General features: G+C 38.9%; 2 protein-coding genes across 2 annotated transcripts; one reads left to right on the forward strand and one right to left on the reverse strand.

Moving 5' to 3' along the window:
* The first annotated feature begins 4,253 nt into the window (after positions 1–4,253).
* Positions 4,254–6,855, forward strand: LOC112295458 (putative LRR receptor-like serine/threonine-protein kinase At1g74360). Its single transcript, XM_024547106.3, has one exon. It carries the CDS (start codon positions 4,254–4,256, stop codon positions 6,720–6,722), a length of 2,469 nt encoding a protein of 822 aa, XP_024402874.1. The 3' UTR covers positions 6,723–6,855.
* Positions 6,856–7,328: 473 nt separating this feature from the next.
* LOC112295459 (protein RAE1) lies at positions 7,329–11,731 on the reverse strand. Its single transcript, XM_024547107.3, has 11 exons — positions 11,646–11,731; positions 10,837–10,923; positions 10,430–10,498; positions 9,952–10,145; positions 9,417–9,558; positions 9,050–9,130; positions 8,782–8,910; positions 8,558–8,635; positions 8,341–8,412; positions 8,091–8,171; positions 7,329–7,954 (listed from the first exon to the last, which is right to left on the reverse strand). Exons 1-11 carry the CDS (start codon positions 11,703–11,705, stop codon positions 7,904–7,906), a joined length of 1,044 nt encoding a protein of 347 aa, XP_024402875.1. The 5' UTR covers positions 11,706–11,731; the 3' UTR covers positions 7,329–7,903.
* Between the last annotated feature and the right edge of the window lie 8,423 nt (positions 11,732–20,154).

The raw sequence follows: 20,154 nt of genomic DNA on the forward strand, positions 1-20,154 counted from the left end.
AAAAATTGTGAAGTGAAAAAATAATTTATTTGTAATGAACACAAATAAATATTCTATTGAAAGCACACACATGCACATACATACAAAAAAAAGATAGATAGATATAAACTCAATTTCCATTTTGCTATAGATTTTTACATATACTTTATAACGAACATACAATGACAAACAAAACCGAGTACAAAATCTGAAGTGCCAACTTTCAAGAGCAATTACAGAAATTTCAATGATTGCTTTATAAATCTGAAAGTTACATGGAATAATACACACAATCTTGTACACATGTACAAAGTTGCACATCAAATTGATAACTAAACATTCTTCTACAAAGTCAAATCAACAACTATGTCTTGTACTCAGTATTGTTCAAAGAAAATCTTCAAACTTCAATATTTAGTCCAATAACTTTTTGCTTCCAAAACAGCTGAAATCCTTCTTGGCATACTTTTGTATAGTTTCTCACAATATTTTGCATCAAAACTAGGGTAAATACTACAAACATTCTCCCACAATTCTTGAACACCTCTTGACCTTGGAGTGACTTGGCTTAAACGCTGTTTGAGAAGGGCCCAAAAATGTTCCATTGGATTCAAATCTGGAGATTGAGCTGGCCATCGAAGGAGCTAAAATGGCTGTGAAGAGAGCCAAAACTGAACACTTTTTGCCGTATGTTTGGGATCATTATCATATTGAAAAACCACCTTAGTAGGATCTAAGTTGTAATTCTGTGTGGTACTTTGCAAGTAGGTTTCTAAAATTTTTTTGTACAAGTGTTGCTCCATTCTACCTTCAATTTGATACCAAGCACTCGGCCCAAAAGCAGTCATACAACCTCAAATCATAATTGAACCACCACCATGTTTGACAGTTTGACTAACATGTTTAGGTCCAAGTCGTTCTCCTTCTCTCAACCAACACCAAGACCTACCATCTGAGTTGATTAGGTTAATCTTTGTCTCATCACTGAAAATAACCCGTCTCCAATCATCAACGGTCCAATTTTTGTATTTATGAGCAAAACTCAACCTTGCAAGAACATGTCTTTTGGCAAGTAGAGGCTTCTTTTGTTGCACACAAACACCCAAACCAGCTTCTCTCAAACCACGCCTCAAGGTGATGTCTGAGAAGTGTTTACCTGTTTTTTCTCGAAGTTGTTTTGCAGCTGCACTTGCCGTTTTGAGACAACCAGCAGTGACAAGGTGCACACCAAGTCGCTTCTCTTGCTCTCCTAAAACCTTTGGACGTCCTCCTCTTTGCTTTTCTATTTCACCACTAATCTCCCTCCTCAGATGAGCTACTGAAGACTGACTCATTCCAAGTGAGTCTGCAACTTTTCTTGTAGAAACACCACTCCTAAGTTGCACCAATGCTTGGTGCTTCAATGATTCACACAACCGAGGCATAGAGATACAATTGACAAATCAACTTTCACTATAGATAGTACACAACAAGAGCAACACAACAAACAAAAAATGCCCTCAAATCTTGCAACAAGGAGTGTACATTGAAATTTCGAAATTCAGCAAGAAGAAGCAACCAAAACTGAGTACACACGTCTCTGTGCTTCTACAACACTTTTCTCATAAACCCTACCTCAAATGATAATGAGATTTTTCATCCATGTAGAGGACTGGATGAATACACACAATAAAAAAGTAATTCTATCAATTGACTTATGTGTCAGTTGAAAGGATCAATGAACTATGAGTGTTCACATTTTGTACTCGGTTTTGTTTGTCACTGTATATATATAGAGAGAGAAAAGCTAGATTACTACTTAAGTATTATATATATATATATATATATATACATACAGTATTGCTGAAGTACAAGACAAATTTTTTAATAAAAATCCTTTTATTGGCCATGAAGAAGGAAACATGGGGTACTTGGAGAACAAAAGAACATGTCTCTATACTTGGATCTTTCTACTTGGGTGTGTATATATAGACATAATGGATGTGCACAAGCCAACTTGGGGTGAACCTATATATATATATATATATATATATACACACATGGAAGACATACCATCATGAGTTGCAACTGGGGGGAGGGAGGCTTCTTTTGTGCACATGCACAACCAGTGAATGAGCCATCCATCCCCTTCTTCTGCCTTCTGCTGGAGTGCCTCATGAAGAGCTGCTGGTTGGTTGGGGCACTGACTGGGTCAGGAAGAGGAGGAGGACATGACAGGAGAGAGAGAGTGAGGGAGAGAGGGTTCATTCAGCCTTGAAAGTAAGTAAGTGAGTCCATCAGGCGAGGATTCTGTGGCACTGCGAGTCAAAGCCCACTTCACGAATGTGCTCCCCCCCCTACCCCCCCCCACTTTGCTCACGCTCTTTGCACACACACCCCTGCTGCAACATCATCATCATCTCTCCCTTCTCCTCTTGTCTCTCCCTTTCCCTCTGTCCTGCTCCAGCTCTCTGTTCCAATTCCTTCCCTCCTCTCGCTGCCGTGGCCACCGTTCCACTGCTTTTTGCACTTCTTCCTCATCTTCTTCTTCGTCTACTGGAGAATGTCATCAACAGTAGCGTTGCTGTGATGCGAAAAGACGAGCACTGAGTGGGATAAAGGAGTCCAACTTTTGGAATTACATCAGGTCGTTAGTCTCTCCAGTGCGCGGAGCCTTGATCCTGATCCACATGGGGAGCATGGGTTGGCTGCCGTGACGGTTGACGACGTAGTTCCTTGACGCTCTGCAGTGGAGTGGATCGTTCCACAATTTACTTGCTCGCCCGGCATGGCCTGACATAATGTCATGTCCAGTGGAGATTATTCTGTGGTCCTTTTCGAAGTGGTGGCATTCGAGGGGAAGCTGTGGCAATACGATTTCGTGACCACGGACAAGCATAAGAACTAAGAAAGGGGGAAAATTAAAAAGTTGCGGTGAAAGGGGCTGGATTGAATCCTGGTTCGTAACGTAGGACCTTGACCACCACCTTGGGTTATCTTCGTTACACAGTTGTGCAGTCATTTTTTACTGCTGATTAAAAATAAGTACATAAAAAAAACAAAACAAAACTAAAACTAAAATAAACAGATGATCGAAACGTGAAAGAGCACAGTTGAGGTCTCTTGCATGACAAAATTCTCGGGAAGTATTTGCTTAACAATGACCCTCAGCCTGTTGCCTTGCAGTTCTTGGATCGAAAAAACCAAAGCGGTGTTAATACGTCCCGGAAACTGAAAATGATGGAACCTCCAGAGCCTTACGACCACTCCAGAGCAGGAGACATTCTAGCCTTCTGTGGAAATAGTTCAAGGCCGAGGAATTGTGCTACCTTCAAGTTAGACAGATTACACAACTCGGTGCTGTGCACGCTCGTTCCTGGCCAAATAAGCATGTCCATATGCACTCTTAAGAAATGGCTTATGCTTCTTTGTCTCCTCCTTGGATCGACGTGGCCTCACATGTCAACAGCTCTTAAGGTAATCGATACATCCTGGGCAGGTGCCGGTAGGAGTTGCAACATGCGTTTCTGACAGCCGACGTCTCCGACGAGGTGATTATAGCATTCCGATTCAAGCTTTGTGGTCTTATTTAACTACGTTGCCAGACAAATTGAAAGTTTTGGTTACATCAACGCCCAGACTGGGATGACTGATTCATGAACTCACGTCGCTCAGAATTGCAGGCGTTAAACATTTCGCTTGGGTTGAATCAGGAGGAGTCCATTCTTCTTTCGTGGCGAAACAGCAGCAGCGCAAATCTGAGAGCACTGTGGCAAGAGAATCGAACGTCGGGTCCGTGTAGCTGGCACGGTGTGACCTGCGGGGAGTCATAAGGGTAGAATCGAGTCACGGGCATTAACGTCGCCTCTTTGAATCTGGCGGGAGCTATCCCTGCAGGGATCTGTAACCTGACGGCGCTCAATTCGCTCTCGTTCGCATCCAACAACCTCACTGAAAAGATACCGCCCGAAATCGGCAGTTGCGCTAATCTGCGGGAGCTCAACTTCACTGAAAATGTTATCACGGGACACATTCCAGTGGAGATCGGACGACTCACGTAGCTGCAGCGCTTGGATCTCTCCCGGAACAGCATCAATGGCACCATCCCACCAGGGCTGTTCGCTAATTGTGACAACCTCATCGCCTTCAACGTCTCTTCGAACAAACTCAACGAAACGCTTCCAGAGGAGATAGGAGCTTGCACAGGCTTGCGAATATTGGACGTAGGCTTCAATGAGCTCGCGGGCGAGATCCCTTCCTCATTAGGCCAGCTATCCCATCTCGAGGAGCTCATAATGGCGGTCAACGATGCCTTTAATGGGACAAATCCTGACACGATTCTCTCGAACTGTCAATACCTGAGAAAGCTGGATATAGCGTGGAACCAGTTCTCAGGACTACTTCCTCCGAAGCTCGGCAATTGCACCCACTTGGAGATGTTGGTCATGCAGGGGAATCTTTTCAGTGGATCGATTCCAGGAGAATTAGGAAAACTCAAAAAGCTGAAAGTACTCAGAGTAGGAGAGTTGCCGCAAAACATCAGCCAGTGCAGCTCCTTGGAGATTCTGGACATCGGCGACAACTTTACGGGTGCGATCCCGCCGTGGTTAGGTCATCTTGCCAACCTCCAGTCTGTAACATTTCAAATCAACAAATTCCCCGGCACAATTCCCGCGGAGGTGACGACTCTGCCGATGCTGCGGTACATTGATTTCAGCAACAATTCCATCCAAGGTAGTGTGTTGAAGGAGTTTGCCCGCGTGTCTAGCTTGCGGCTCCTGCGCCTCTCGAACAACAATATGACGGGAAGTATTCCGGAAGTACTTGGATACATGTACAAGCTGCAGGGCCTGGATATATCATCGAATTTCCTCAATGGGTCCATCCCGAAGAGCTTCGGCAACCTACAGGACCTCCTGTGGTTGCATCTGGGGTACAACAAGTTGACTGGAATACTCCCGCAAGAGCTTACCAACTGCTCAAGCTTGACGTGGCTCAACTTGGCGCACAATCAGATGCGAGGGCAAATTCCTTACAGTTTTAGCAACTTAGGATGGGACTCAGAGCGGGTGTTTCGCCAAAACCAGAAGAATCCTTGGATTGCAGACGGAGTGGGAGGGTGCTCTATGCTGGCGACATGGGCGCCAACGCAATCCAAGCACTTCAAAACGTTGCTTGACGTCAAGGACTTACAGAAGTGCCACGTTTGGTTGCCGCTTCTCGTCAGCGGCGGCTTGCAGCTCCGCAGTAACAAGTCCACGGGCGAGAACAAGGTGCTCAGCTACTGGCAGCTGAAGAGTAACAATCTCATCGGCGTAATCCCGGACCTCAAAAACGCTTTATCTCTAGGGTTTCTTATCCTCTCCAAGAATGGCCTGAAGGGACCGATTCCCTTAGAAATCGGCAACCTCCCGCTCTACTACCTCGATGTGTCAACGAATAACTTGAATGGGACCATTCCGAACACGTTAGGCAACGCATCGTTGCAGGTTACTTTACACGTGGCCTACACTGTTCTCTCCGGCACGCTGCCAGCGGAGCTCGGTAATCTGAACGCCCTAACGGTGTTGAACGACTCCTACAACCCGAAATTGAGCGGGATAATTCCGAGCAAGGGCCAGTTCACAACCTTCGAGTTGGATTTCTACATTGGCGACTACAATCTCTGCTTGAACGACACCGATCCCATGTACACCAAAGCTTTGATCAATTTGAGCACCTCGTCCACAAATGTACCGAAATTGTGCAGTCAAGTGTCCAATGTAGTTTCAACTAAAACAAAAAAGCGTTCCAGGAGGAAGAAGAAAATCATCAAGGTGCTTGAAACCACCCTCATGAGCAGTTTGAGCACATTGTCAGCTCTTCTTTTTTTGAACTCTGTTTACTGCATGGTGCCGAAATGGCGGAAGAGGAAGGCTATGGCGAAGAAGGGCCTAAATCTCTGGGACAAAAGCTCAGAGAAATCGCACTGGTCTTCAACAGAAGTGGATGGCAGCTTGCAATCCTCAGTTGCGTCATTCTCGCCCTTCTCCAACCTGAAATCTTTGACATATTCACACCTGGTGCAAGCCACGAAGAATTTCAGTCAAGACAACATTATTGGGGACGGGGGATGTGGAATTGTATACAAGGCGAAGTTGGGAGACAGCACTACCGTGGCGATCAAGAAGATGAAGCAAAACGGCCCGCAAGGTCCTCGCGAATTTCGAGCCGAGATGGACACTCTCGGCATAATACGACATGAAAATCTCGTCTCTTTACTTGGGTACTGCTGCAACAACGAGGAGATGTTGCTATTTTGCGAGTATCTAGTGAAGGGGAGTTTGGACGACTGGCTGTACGAGAGTGACGCGAAAGCTGCACAGCTCGACTGGCCGCTACGTTTCCGCATCTCGCTCGAAACGGCAAGAGGGCTCGCGTTTCTTCACCGCGAGTGTGTACGCCACGTAAATCATAGGGGCATGAAGTCCAGCAACATCCTTCTCAATGAGAATTTTAAGGCGGTCCTGACTGATTTCGGCATGGCCCGCACCATGGGCATCGACTGGACTCATGTGAGCACCACAGTGGTCGGCACGCCCGGGTACATTCCGCCCGAGTGCTCCCAGACATGGCGCGCCATTACCATGGGTGATGTGTACAGCCTCGGCGTCGTCATGCTGGAGCTTGTCCGGGAAGCGACCTACAGGGCCTCATTTCAACGGGCGGTGCGGCACGAATCTTGTCGAAAAGGCGAGGATTCTCGTCTCCCGCGGAAGGCCTGAGGATATCTGCGATGCAAATGTACTTAAATCAATTGCACCCCAGGAAATCTCACAGTTTCTGGATATTGTCATTCAATGTACCGACATCACTTCAACGTCTAGACCCAGGATGTCGGAGGTTGTGCAGATGCTTGGAACAATTTGTAGAGATCAAGCATCCCAATCCTCACAACACGGTATCTTGATGGAGTTACCGCCCTAGTGACAATCATTTGGTGGGTGGGCGCTGATTGAGGAAAGCGTGTTTCTCGGAACGGTTCCACGGAATGTGGATTGAATTGGATCACATCCCATAAGATTAGAGGGTCTGTTTCATTGTGATCCTGCGACAAGCTTCAAGTTCAGCATTCAAATTTTTTGTAGAACTAGGGCGGTAACTCACCACAAGTTTGTAGAACGATTTTCGTACTAACTGCATCGCAAATGTGGTTCAATTGTATATGACGTATAATGTTCATAATGTCTGATTCGGAACTATTGCGGAGGTGCGGTGGGACATTGAGTCAATAGTTACATGAATGTATTACACACTCATAAACGACTTCTGTAACTTTAATTGCACAGTTGTACGCAGTCAATAAATAATGATTGAGGTATACAAGTCACTTCGTGCAAAAGAATTCTCAATACGGTTGCAAGGAGATAAATGGGAATTGACTTACAAAAGTAGGATAAAATTTCACTAGCGGCTCACGGGCTGAACTATGACTCCCATTTTAGCATATCAAGTTCGATCTGGCAGTTTTTCACACTGGTCTCTAGGGAACGCAGTAAGTTAAGGACCAAGAGTCACTGCCAAGAAGTACTACTAGCTCTTGTGCATTTCTCGTACAATAGACTTCAATACACTATCTGACAGTGGCTTGTGAAACCTGTTCATCAATACAGGTTCACGAACCACTAGAATTCAGAGAATCTTCAAAAATGCGAGAAAACCCTTAGTATCGTGATTTGCAAGGCTAGTTATTCTCTCAGCTAACGATCCTTTAACGAAATAAGTGATAAATCTTCCACCCGGTTACACGGCGCACTCCCGAAATACATCAGTGCACAACTGCTGGGTATAAGATACATCAGTGACCATTCACAGAAAGTGCACAACTTCACACCTGTTGGTAACATTCCACGTCTTCTTTTGGGAATAACACCCTAGCGCAAGAAAAGAACGTAATAGTTCATATTTATTTCCTTCCACTGGCGGCAACCCGTGCTTTTGCTTTAACTTCAGAGTCCTGCTAGCAAAAATTAACATGTTAGCAACTTGGAACGCTTTAAACAAATTATTGAAACAAGAAGTGATGACAAGTATTCGTAGTAAATGTTGGAAGATAATTATTTCCTGACTCTGATCCAAACACCCGTAATTACCTGCGTGGGATGGAGAAGGATGTAGTTGCGAGCTTGTGATGGGTTATGATTCTCAGCACCCTTGCTCCAGTCATAGCTCACCTGTTGAAAACAAACTTATTAACATGCAAGGATACAAAATAATCCCCAGATGTAAGCATTGCTTTAAGCTGGAAGTAGAAGCTGTCTCAAGCAAATTAATTGATATCCGCAAAAACAATTACGACACAATACAAGTATTTTTCGCTCAAGGCGCACGCAGAAATATTACCCCGTAAGCGAATATGGTTCCATCGTGGTTGAATGTGCTGCAAGGGATCGGTTGATTGCAGCGCTGCATTGCCTGCTCAGCTCTTTCAAAAACATCAGTATAAAAACTAGAGCTGATGTTTTCAATATATATACTGAAGAAGAGCCAATAAACAAGATAATAGAAGGCATTCACAAACCCTTCCAAAAACCAGTGCTCTTCACAGACGCGTGATTACCTTAAGTCTTTGTTTGCTGTCCTTGTCCCAAAAATTAAATGCTCCATCAGACCCAGAGGTGGCAAACGTTCCATGTACCTGCGAGTTCCCAGACATTGCATCAGCCAGGAAAAGATCCTCAGTACTTCGGCATAGCGTGTAAAAAGAGATGGAAGAATGCAGAATGTCCAGGTGAGACCATTTCTGAACTTGGAAATGAAAGAGAACTAAAGCCTGCATCATACAGGATGGAAGTCGATAGAATTGACTGCATATATATCGTTGTTATCTCTATGGCATTTAAAAGTGAAGTTCTTTGATTGCTGAGCATCATCAATGTGCTGAACGGCCACTCTTCCCTCGATTGACCCAACCTACAATATCCACACCAATGTCGACAATCAGAGCATGTTCACAATACAAAAGGTACATTTCACACTGTTACATCCACTTCGAAACAACGATCTTGACAACAAATTGTTGAGATTTCTCCGTTACTAAGAATCGACTCACAAGGAAGCCCTCCTTGCCCGGGAAGGTTGCCACACATCGTGTTTGATACTTTAATGGCGACTGTATCCGCTTAAATTCTGTCTGCATTAACACAGAAACACATAAGGATGCTACAAAAGTGGCCAAAAAGATCAAAAGAATCACGACAATGTCAACGAACTTAAAGTACACACTGCCTGGAGTAGGTCTATTCAACAAGCCCATTAGGTCAATAAAAATGGATACAAAACAAATTCGAAAAACCCACTGGCCCTTCGTATCGACAAAGAACTTACTGAAAAATCCGAAGTTACTTATCACTCTATTTCTTGAACAGGTATCTTGCTAAATATATGTGATCAAATTTAGCTAATCCTGAAGTACTTACTTGTGGGCTTGCAAGATTGTAGACAACTATGTTTCTATCCGCAGTTGCTACCACCATGAGCGGATGCCGGACACTCATAGCATAACATCGCTCAGGAAGTTGTTGAGTATGGGCTGGAGTTTGTGCCCGTAAATCCCAATATCTGAACAGATCATCCAAATCTTCCTAACTCAAAATGCAGCGCGCCAGCTAAAATACACGATTAAACCCAAATTCGCACTTCTCCAAATAATATGCTGAGCTAGTTGATCCCAAGCTGTCTATAAATTCAAAAACAAAGATTGGGAGGTCTTCTTTAGATGCAGCCGGGTAGCAAGGATAGATATTACACGAAGATAGGAAAGCTGTGTACTAGATTTTTAAAATTAAAAAATTAAAAAACACGTTAAAAACTTGAAAACACTCAAGAGCATAGCTCCGACAACCCAGAAGTTCAAAGAAACCTAGCTTCTATCACTTTTCACAAGCTTCTATCACTTTTCACAAGCTTCCTCAGTACATATAACTCATGAAGTGCTTTGTAGAAAGTACGTACTTCAGAGTTTTGTCCCAGCTTCCAGTAACAAGGAGATTCATCTCAGAGATCCACGAAATGCTTTTAATAGGTGCATCATGCATGCCTACGGTAACTGCCTGGCCACCAGATAGTATGGGCCACATTTTTGCTTGCTTGTCACAACCTCCTGAGAACACTGTACTTCCATCCTCCTTCCAGGCAGAGCATAAGACCTACAAAGTGCATGCATTATCATCAACAACCAACAGCCAGATGATTCATCATTATAAATGATCGAGAGCTGATTTTGAACTAACTACGAGAAGATATTTTACACAAGCAGGATTGTGTAATTGTTGAATGTGTAAAATATCCTGGATTACACATCCAGGATATTTTACACATCCAATATTTGTACTTGTTGCTTGCGCATTAATATTTTTTGATAATTGGAAAAGATATTTTACACAATCCTGGACAGAGCATAGTAAAATGTTTAAAAGTTTGCTACACTTACAGGCGATTCATGTGAAATAGCTGCTTTAGGAACACTGCTGCCATTTGACTGAATCTCCCAGCACCTCACCTAATCGCAATCACAAGGATTTAGAATAAGCATACATTAAATAAAATAAATAAACACATGAAAAATAGACTTGAGTACACATATCCTGTTGGTTACATTTCAGCCCTATACAGGAGTCACTAGTATTCAATGCATTTCGACTCCAGCGTTGGGATCACTTTCAATGCCAAGAATACAGCCAATTTCAATTCGTGAGAGTAAGACGACAGAATTGACTCGGCGGCAGAGGAAAGGAACCAGCAGTAGGAACGACGGTAAGGGAGACTAATAAACAATGCAATAAAAGAATTTAAAAAAATAATGAAAGCATCGAACGGTTAGAAAGGATGACGCATCACCTGATTATCCCATGAGGTGGCAACCAGATAGTTCGCCTTTGGACTGAAGGCAAGACTCGAAATACCATCAGTTGGAGGTTGATTGACCTGTAAATCAGTCAATTTTGAGGGCTTCTGAGACATTTAAGGGGTGCAACGCAAAACGTCGCTAAGGGCGAAAGAGTTAAATACTACTCTTAACGTACAAAGAGCTCCTGATTGCTTGAACGCAAGAGCATATCATCCATCGCCTTCAGATAAGGCCGAGCATTGGCTTCACAATAAACTTATACTCTTCTCTATTCCCCTAAATTTGATGATGCTCAATTCCGGAAGCATTTGTAAATACACAGCTCCAGATACCCAAAACCCCGTTAGCTTTAGCGTAAATTAAGCTTTCAAACACAAAGCTCTGACGAAGGGTTGTACGCCAACTTCAGACTAAGCCCCACCAACGTGTTGCTGATTGCATAGGTTACATTACTAATTTAAACCAGCCTACCAACACTTCGTAATCTACACGCAGTAAACAAAACTCTCCGTAAACCTAACCACACCAACTGCCAACCCTAATTACAAAGACCCTAACCCCCATATTACAACATATTCGATTCATCAAAAACATTCCCGCATAACAACACCACGCACCTCACAAATCCAATCTCCACCACCTATCTCAACCCACAGCTACAAAACAGCAAGGAATCGAAACCCCTCATCGTGAACACATCCATCAATCAATCTAAAACTAGAAAAAAAATTATTTAAAACGATCGGTAACAGCAAAATGCAGCAGCAAAGGTTGTTGCAGAGCAGAAAAAGAGCTCGACCTCAAATGATTTGTTCGGATTGTGCGGTTGCGTCGAAGATAGGGTACCGAAACTGGCCATTGCGAAAAACAAAATTTGCGAATGAACTTGAGCAATGCAACAGGCCGTCAGAGAGGAGACGGCTTTGTAACTGATGAAGGGGAGCCTAACTCCGTGGCCGCTCTCTCTCTGGAGGGTTTGAACGTTTCCTACGCGGCTCTCCCGCGTCGCAACTCCGCAATGAACCTCGATCGGAAACAGAAGAACTTCGTCGTCTTGCTCTGACGGACGGGATCTTCGTGCGATGCGGACATGATGACATTCACTCGTGGGCCTTGGGATGCGACGTCTGAAGGCTGCAGAGCTGGAAACAGCGACGTCATTACATGCAGCGACGCCAATCGCCGATGCGATGGACCCATCACCACATCGATCCTACCCATTTCAATTCGTATCCTTCTCCATAAAACCCACAAAATTGAAGTCGAAATTATTGCATTCTTGTCCACTTTAGACGTCTAGTCGGATCATGCTTCGGCAAACGCTGCTGCGAGGGTAATGCCAAGCGAGTCCAGCAATTCCATTGTCCTGTGCTATTGTGACATGGCACGAGTGATGGATTTAACAGAGGCGGTTGTTATAAGGATATATTTTAATGAATGGAAGTTTATAAATCATATGATATTCAAATAAATAAAGAGATGCTACTACAGATAGGATTCAGTCATATTAAAAAAGACTACAACTATGAGCAGAACTGGCAGTTAACTGTTTTGTGATGTCACCATAAATGTTACAATGATTTTTGAACTCATTTTTTTAATTTTATTTTAGGACAAAAAGAATTTTTGTTGTTGCTTCTAACTTTACTTTATAGTATTTCCTTAACATATGAATTCAAATAAGACAATGAGTTATTTTTAAATTTTTAAACATTTAAAGTCTTTGTTAACTATATTCTTTGTTTATTTAAAGCTCAACAATTTTACATAATACTTTATTACAAATGATTTTTATTTAGAGAAATGATAAAGTGATCCAAATGTTTACTAAATCGACCCATCTATTTGGAACATGATTGCACCTTCTTATCTTGCATCTTTGTTCCTTTAGTTCTTTACATTTCCATCCCCACAATCCCAACCTCCTCAACTCCAACCTCCCCAACCCCATCTCCATTCCCAACCTCTCCAACTCTATTTCTTGTTTTGATTTCTTTCCTCCATTGTCAATTGTTCTATTCACGTAGAAATTTGTGTGCACAATTCTCTTATTGTCTATCTCGTTTGTGTGATTGTGCCTTTTGAGGAAATGTAAAAGTAGTAAGCAAGCCGCTAGTATCTCCTCTGTGCACTTGATATGAGAGTTGAATTTCTTCCAAATTCCAATACATCCTCAATCTCACCAATACATGTGTGGCATGACCAATGAAATGAACCATCACATTATGCTGCAATTGTTTTAAAATCAATTCCCTAATCTTACTTATGACTTCAAAAGATGCAAGCGTAATGAACCTTCTTCCACAAATTGGGTCACAATCTTATAGACACTCTTTCTTCTACAAATCCACAAAGAAAACCTCTAACAAATTAGAAAGATCGTAGCTGTCTTTCCACAACATGAAATAGCATATGTGTGCTTGAAATTTTGTATAACAAAGAATTGAGAGGAAGAGGTGTTTACGAGGCAATTATGAAGATGCAAGTCACGATATCAAGATGATGGTTGATGGATCAATTTGTAGTGAGATAATACCAGCATTTGGATCTTACATACAAAGGATGTCTACACCCATTTTGTGGGCATCTTTGTTGCAGATAGGTTGGTGACCAATCTTCATGTTCTCTTTAGAGACATTACTCTTACAATTTTTATTTTTATTTTTATTTTATTTTTTTCTTCTCTCTCTATTCTTGTTGTCCTTCTATATCTTAATGTGAATCTAGGTTTGCAATGGTTTTGAACATATGTCCCACATAACTATAAGTAACTTGAAGGTCTTCACTTCATGATTTTAGAGTTGTTTGTTTAGAGTGTACTTGAAGAGATTTTTGTTTGGAGAAGACATGATCAACTTTAAGCTTTTAAGTTTCATGGCACTTTCATAAAAAACCACAATACCTAACTTATCATGGATTATGTTCCAGTTGTTAGTTTTGAAGCTCTTTGAGAGGCCATTTTTATTTTGTTTGTTGCAATTCTTATTTCTTCAATTTAAGAAGCTCACATTGAAATGCCAATTATGTAGAATCATCTTATAATAGCTCTTGTGCTGATATCCTCCATTAAAAATACCGGATATAAGTTCCATGATAAACATTGATAGTTTTTTTTGGGCCACTCTTAAAGTCTTATCCCTATTATTACGGAAATATATATATATATATATATATATATATATATTATAATTGTTACTAAGATAATATGAATATATATAATTATATAAAAGTATATTAATTTCATAATACATTCTAGATAAGCTTCTTAGAAGCTTTCTAGACATTGTTTTGACTTTACATATGTTTGTAGTTGATTGATAGGTTAGAAACTTGATCAACAAGCTATTCATATGCCACATGTATTGATAGCTTATAGAATAAGCTAGCTATGTAGCGTCCATATAGAAAACTTGCCTTGCAAGTCAAGATATGTGTCATACAAAGTCAACATATTTTTGGAGGTCCTATAGAATGTCGCTACATAGATTGTAAGTTGATAGTATATATAGAAGCAAGAGTGAAGCCTTCTTCACTCTTGTCAATTCTTTTCTTGCTTTTAGTCTAGATTCAAGAGTCTCTAGTTTCCTTATCTTTTGGCAATAGTCATTCCACTTTTCTTTTTAATATACATATTTCTCGATTTCTATTTCTTTGATAGGGTCTCATTTGCTTATTTCCTTTCATCAAGTTCTTATTCTTGACAAATTGATAAGAGTGCACTTAGAATATTAGAACTTTTTCTTTCTTCATTAAAAGTGGATTACTCTTCTTTTAAACTAATATTGTTCTTAGTTTTTTTTTTTTGTTGTTAAGTTCCCTCTTTTGCTTGTCTTGAGTGATATTAGACATTTTTTTTCTAAGTATTATTATGACACAACTTCTTGAAATGAAAAGTACAATGGCAAAAATATAAGAAAAATTGAAAGAATTGATGCTTGTAATATATCAACTTAGTTTATCACCACCAAGAGCAACAAAATGGTAGGAAGTGAAGATATAGACATGATTGAAGCTGCTTCAACATCTTCACCAAATCACATCCCTTCTCCTATAGTATAATATCTTTCTAGTATTAGACTATCCAAAATTACCTTATCCAAGAAGTTTGATGGCACAAGATCCAACTTTTGAGGATTTATTAATCAAATACAATTTGTGATTAAATTTCAATCCCAAAGCTATCTAATGCCAATATCATAAGTTAGATTCATTGATACATTTCTTTCAAGTTTGACATTATGATATCTTTTATCTTTTTTTAAATAACAAGATTCAATATTGAATAAATTAAAGGCTTTTTTGATGGAGTTTCAATCTATACATGATAAATATAATACAATTCATGTTATAATCAATAAGATTTATATTATACAACAAGACAATCAATAAGTGATATCATATAATTTATAATTTTGATAATTAGCCACTCATATCAAGTGGCATAATGCTACCCTTATCAGCCAATTTTTCTACTCATTACAATATGGCGTAAAGAAATTGATGCTTAACTTACTTGATCTTTAGACATTGAATCAAGCAATTGACTTTGCTATGATATGTGAGAATTAGCTTTTTGAGTTTCAATCTCAAAATTTTACAAGAGAACCTCTATGTTATTACAATTAAATGACAATATCAACAACCTTTCAATTTAAACATTTGAAAGTAGATAACATTCAAATTGTTGCAATATATTTTAAACCTCTTACTGAATAAGAAAAGATTTGTTGTTGTCAAGAAGGTGTCAAGGATAAGAACATGATAAAAATAAATAATCAAGTGAGACTTCTCTCAAAGAAATGTGACAAAATAGAAATAACTTGATATATATATTAAGAAAGAAATTGGAATGGCTATTGCCAAAAGCCAAGAAAACTAGAGACCCTTGAAACTAGACTGGAAGCAAGAAAGGAATTGACAAGAGTGAAGAAGCTTCACTCTTGTCTCTATATATACTATCTATTTCTTGCTTCCAACTAGACTGGAAGCAAGAATTGATAAGAGTGAAGAAGCTTTACTCTTGTCTCTATATATACTATCTAACTAGGGGCTACATGGCAATGTTCTATAGGACCTCCAATATGTGTTGACTTTGTAGGACACATGCTTTGATTTATAAGGCAAGTTTTTCTACATGTCGGCTATATAGTTAGCTTGGTCTTCAAGCTAACAACATGTGTGGCACATAGCAAACTTGTTGACTATGTTTCTAATCCAAAAAGTCAATTAAAGACACGTATAAAGTCAAAGCAGCATCTATAAGGCTTACAGGAAGCTTCCATAGTAAATATTGTAGAATTAACTTACTTCTACCTATTTATATATGTAATTACTAGCTTACATGTGTATGTCTATGACAGAAGTACTCTATTTATATTATAGAAAAGTTAAGCATATTACTTGAAATAGGACCAATCTATCTTAAGTGTCCAAGTCCCTTCTAATCCATGGCAATATAAAATCTCATCACAAAGTAGGAAAAACTTGACTAGAACAAAACTGAACAAAACTAAATAGAATGGGACACAGAAGACAAAACTGAGCAACTAAAATTTAGACAGAATAAAACAAAACAAGAAGATACAAATCAATTTATATTAAGAAAAAGAGTCTAAAGTCATACTTGACTAGATATCTTAAAAGACCTTTGCTAGTCCTAATGATGATGTCATGATTTTATATTTTTCAAATACAAATCTTGTAACAAGGGTAATTGGTGAATCCAAACAACCACTAGCTTCCCTAACAGATAGTATTGCCACAACTTTGTAGCGTGTATAATTGCTAATTGCTTTCAATCATATATAGAATAACTGCACTCTATTCTTTTGAGCTTCCATAATTTATATGCCACAGGTTGAAGGATCCTATCAAAGTCTTGTTGAAAGACTGATCTAATAGTAAAGTCAGAAGCATGAATGTCAAGTATACAAGAAAGATTAAGATCATATGATTGCAATGTAGGAGCAGTAATGTAGTTTTCATTCAAATGAGGCACTTTTCTTCAATAGATTTGTCAATGAAATAATAATATAAGCAAATTACCAAATAAAATGGCGATAATATCTCAAGGCTTTAAAATAAGTGGACTTTAGAAGCATCCTTGGAGGTTGGCTAATCGTCTACCACTTTCATCTTATCTTGTTCCATATGCAAGCTTTTGGACAATACCACATGTCCCAAAAATGTGACTTCTGACTTCCAAAGTTCACATTTTGATTGCTTGCAATAGAAGTGATTATCTTGTAGCCAACACAACACTTCTTGTAGATATTGTTCATACTCTTCAAGTATTTTACTCTATACAAAGATATCATCAATGAAAATAACTACATACTTGTTCAAAAGGTTCCAAAATGATCTATTTTTGTAACCTAAGAAAGAGGGTAGAGCATTGGTGAGGCCAAAAAGTAAAACTAATGATTCAAAATATCCATAGTACATAAAAAATGTTGTATTTTCTATATCTTATTTTGCAATAAGTATTTGTCAATAGCCGCTTTGAAGATCCAATTTATTAAAGATGGTCGCACCTTGAAGTTGATCGAGAAGATCATTCATGCATAGAAGTAGATATGTATTCTTAATGGTCTGCTTATTAAGGCCTTGATAGTCAATGCAAATGCAAAGTCCACCATCCTTCTTGGGTACAAAGAGTATGGGTGCTTCCTATGGTGATATGCTTTCTCGAATGAGGCCTTTTTCTAAGAATTTGTCTGATGTCTTCCATAGCTCTTTAAGTTCTTTTGGTCCTAGGCAATAAATTGGTCGACTTGTTGATTTGGTTCTAAGCAATAGTTCTATTTGCAAGGAGGCACCTTGATCAGGAAGTACACCACTAAATAGATTAGTTGAAAGATATTTTAATATTCTTGTTTGAATTTCTCTGCCCATTTTATTCTTTTGGTTATCTTTCTTACTATTGATGCAAGATTTGGAACCACCATATATATCAATTACTTATGATGTATTTATCTCTTCATAAAGGTCGTCCCTATAAGTAAGTTTTTTCTTGCAGATTGTCTTTTTTCTTTACTTGATGCGAAAGAGCAAAGAATCATCTATCATCAACCATCTTTAAAAGAGATTATTCTTCTTACTCAATCAACTTGTTAATTTTTCATCTATAGTCATGGTGAACTAAAAATAACATCATATCTTAGCTTTGTCACCTTGAACCTCTCTCTTAAGTCGTAGGTGTCAATCAACTTGAAAGTTTTTTCTTTACATATCTCACTCAATAAGTTCTTTTAGTCATTTGCAAGGTATATATTTCTTCTTTTGATTGCCTTACTTTTAATTCTAAGTTAGTTGATAATTTTAACTGAGATGCAATTTTTCGTAGAGCCACAATCCACAAGCACTCGATATGATTGTCCTCTTACTAGTCTCATTAGATGCACCAATTGATTCTTTTTATAGTTGTCTAAGGCTATGCCATTTATCTTGGAAAGATAGTATCCATCCCTAATACTAGCCCTCAGTGCCTTTATTGGGGAGTTCAATTTTTTTGCTTTGTCTCATTATCGACTTGGTGAGTTTTGACACTATGAACCTGCCTTATTTTGCTAGTGCTTGAATTTTGATATTTTTTGACAATCTTTAATTTGATGGCTTGACTTTTGACAATAGAAATACATCATTTTTGTATCATTTTTGTATCATTTTTTTTTTTTTTGTAGTATCAATGATCCTTATAGGGCAATAATCTCCATTGTCATTGGTTGTTGTACCATAGTATTAGATAGCAACATAAGACTATGTACTATAGATCATACTCCATAATTTTTAAAATCTGTTATATCAACCATCTTTACAATCCAAATTGCCTCTTTGAATGTTTGTGGATCCTTTAGCTCCATCTCTTGCTAGATCTCAAGTTTCAAACCTCGTAGGAATCAATCCATAATCTTTGCCTCCAAAACATTATCAATTTGAAGACATAAGAACTTGAATCGAGAGACATAATTTTGTACCGACCTAGATTGTATAAGACTTGCTAACTAATTGCATGTTATCTTCTCTAAATTAATGGGCTAAAATTGATTCCTAAACTTGGTTTCAAACTCCTTCCAATCACAAAATCTACCTTGAGCTCTATAGCTTTGAATTTGATGTTGCTACCAAATAGTTGTCGCATCTCTCAAATAGTTGGCTACATATATAATTCCTTCAATGGTATTTGTTTCAAATAATTGGAGGTATTATTGCATATTAAAGAGCCACTAACATACATCTTCTTGTCTTAAAGTCCCAAAGTATGTACTAGGCTTACTCAATTTTAGCCTAACAGATGTCGACTCTTATGAGTTCTCAATTATACTCTAAAATTTTAATTTTTATTATTTCTTAATTTTATGATAGTTGAGCAAGTTCAATTAGGATTTGTATAAGTAAAATTTAGTTTCATAGAATTTTTAGGATTACAATCTTGACGGTATAAATTATAGCCTAATTCCTAGAATTAAATTAATTAGGATCAAATTGATGAGAGTTAAAAAGTTAGAATAGCAACTTAGTTAATTTTAATAATTTAGAGGTTTATAGTTACTACTATGAAGATTGACTAAAAGCCTATGAATTCACCTATAATCATTTCATATGATTTAGAATGAATCAGAATTATAATTTTTAAAAAGATTTAGTGAAGTCTAATAATGATAGTTTTGAAATTTCTTCCAATTCAACAAATTCAATGGGCATAGTGGTTCTTCTAATTAATGGAAGCCTTTTCAATGCAATGGTAGCACCAAATTCACGCCATGGAGTGAAGAAAAGAAGATCAGCATCCTCTCCTTCAAAATACAAGTAAAGCAATGAAATTCTCAATTCGAAGGATTTTACAAGAATTGCTATGATCCTTGTAGATAAAAATTTTCATAAAAATTGTAATTGAGCATGGAAAGAGGTATGTGAGTTGTTGATTTTAGCATAAAAAGGTATTTTGAATGCAATAGTGAAGTTAGATTTATCAAAAGATGCCTTCTTGACTACTTATAAGAGCTATCAGCTTTGGTAATGAAGTTGGCTCTTGAATGAATGAAGGCCATAGATCTACATTAGGAATCTTAGAGATCAAGGGTGGAGATGTGGCCGCCCTTCTTCAACCCACTACTCAATTATATAAGAGTCGCTTCATTCTCCAAGCCCTCTCTCTCTCCTTTTTTGGTGAAGAGCAAAGTCATGCCAAATTTTGGCTCTAAATCCTAATCTTAATGTTGTTTTTTAAAATTTTTAATCTCATTGTGAACTTGTGATTGTATATGCATAAAACTTGAGTAGTGAAGGATGGTCATTGAGTTTTAAGA

This window comes from Physcomitrium patens, chromosome 18, assembly GCF_059467195.1.
Source record: "Physcomitrium patens ecotype Gransden chromosome 18, ASM5946719v1, whole genome shotgun sequence".
NCBI lineage: Eukaryota > Viridiplantae > Streptophyta > Bryopsida > Funariales > Funariaceae > Physcomitrium > Physcomitrium patens.

Excerpts from the sequence above, each read along its gene's own strand:
- LOC112295458 (XM_024547106.3), top strand. The coding sequence starts at position 4,254 with ATGGCGGTCAACGATGCCTTTAATGGGACAAATCCTGACACGATTCTC.
- LOC112295459 (XM_024547107.3), bottom strand. The coding sequence starts at position 11,705 with ATGGCCAGTTTCGGTACCCTATCTTCGACGCAACCGCACAATCCGAAC. Across the intron at positions 9,559-9,951 it reads AGCTGGGACAAAACTCTGAA|ATATTGGGATTTACGGGCAC; the intron begins GTACGTACTTTC and ends TGATCTGTTCAG. Across the intron at positions 8,911-9,049 it reads CGGGCAAGGAGGGCTTCCTT|GTTGGGTCAATCGAGGGAAG; the intron begins GTGAGTCGATTC and ends TGGATATTGTAG.